At 41.6% G+C, this 1,459-nt stretch overlaps 1 protein-coding gene across 1 annotated transcript; it reads right to left on the minus strand.

Annotated features, from left to right (window-relative positions):
* Positions 1-324: 324 nt before the first annotated feature.
* LOC107687772 (gastrula zinc finger protein XlCGF8.2DB-like) lies at positions 325-1,191 on the minus strand. The gene has a single exon (XM_016485229.1). The coding sequence runs from the start codon at positions 1,189-1,191 to the stop codon at positions 325-327; it is 867 nt and encodes a 288-aa protein (XP_016340715.1).
* Between the last annotated feature and the right edge of the window lie 268 nt (positions 1,192-1,459).

A 1,459-nucleotide genomic window follows, 5' to 3' on the forward strand; every position in this document is an offset into this window, starting at 1 on the left:
GGTTCCACCGGAACTCCTTTACACCATTGGTCCTGACTTTTGTTCACACAAAGCACGTTCCGAGACTGATCCTAGCAAACTCAATAGGTCCCCATCATCGGGATTGATCCCAAAATCAATCCCAGAATGTGTTTGCGTTCACACAGAAGGTACTCTAGTAAATCTATGGCATTTTTCTGGAATCAGTGATCTGTGTGAAAGGGCAATTGTTTTCTACATGGCACAAGTTGATTGGCCACTATGCTATGCATAAGTCAAAAAAATATGTGCGAATTAAGAAGGTAACTGGACGAACCTTTGCTCAAATAAATAGCAGTGATGTGTTTACTCCACTGCATGGATCTTCAGGTGTAGCTTCAGGTGACTTTTAAAAGAGAAACTCTTTCCGCACTGATCAAATGTGGTATGCGGCTTCTCTCTGCTGTGGATCTTCTCATGTGTTTTCAGATTTCCTAACTGACTGAATGTCTTGTCACAGTGTGAACACTTGTAAGGTTTTTCTCCGGTGTGAATCCTCTGGTGCAGTTTTAACTGTCTCGCTGTAGTAAAAGTCTTCCCACACTCAAAGCACAAGTACTCTCTCACATCAGTATGAATTTTCTGATGTACATGCAAACTCTGCAGCAGTGAAAAACTCTTTCCACATTCAGAACAGGAATGTGGCTTCCCCTTTGTATGAACTACCGGATGTGTCTTTAGACCTGATGACCAATGAAATGTTTTGCCGCACTGATCACACTTGAATGGCTTCTCTCCGGTGTGAATCCTCATGTGAGCAGTAAGACTGTGTTTGTTTGTAAAACTCTTCCCACACTGATCACACGCGTGTGGCTTTTCTCCGGTGTGAACTCTCATGTGTCCATTAAGGTGTGCTAATTGCGTGAAGCTCTTCCCACACTGATCACACGTGAATGGCTTCTCTCCAGTGTGAACTCTCATGTGACACGCAAGACTGTTTTTGTTTGAAAATCTCTTTTCACACTGATCGCACATGAACGGCTTCACTCCGGTGTGGATCCTCATGTGAAACACAAGAGTATTTTTGTGTGTGAAGTGCTTTTCACATATATCACATGAGTACGGCTTCTCTCCTGTGTGAATTCTCATGTGTACTCTAAGGTTTGTTGATTGTGTGAAACTCTTCCCACACTGATCACATGGGAACGGCTTCTCTCCAGTGTGAACTCTCATGTGAAGCCAAAATTCATAGAGAAAAATATTCAAATGAGTCCTGATGTAATAGCAGAAACAAGACAGCTGCTGTAAAATATTATGATTCTGGTGCGTTTTTATAAATTAATTGAATGACTGAGGCACAAATGTAATTTTTTTGTAGTGACTACTATCAATCATCTAATGTTATGATGAAGGGACCAAACAGATCTCGCCCCCCATTTACTTCCATAGCAGGAAATATAGTAGAAAAATAAATACTATAATAGTCATTGGGGGGGGGGGG

This window comes from Sinocyclocheilus anshuiensis, unplaced genomic scaffold (genome assembly GCF_001515605.1).
Source record: "Sinocyclocheilus anshuiensis isolate Anshui unplaced genomic scaffold, SAMN03320099.WGS_v1.1 scaffold497, whole genome shotgun sequence".
NCBI classification, from domain to species: Eukaryota; Metazoa; Chordata; class Actinopteri; order Cypriniformes; family Cyprinidae; genus Sinocyclocheilus; species Sinocyclocheilus anshuiensis.

Excerpts from the sequence above, each read along its gene's own strand:
- LOC107687772 (XM_016485229.1), bottom strand. The coding sequence starts at position 1,191 with ATGAGAGTTCACACTGGAGAGAAGCCGTTCCCATGTGATCAGTGTGGG.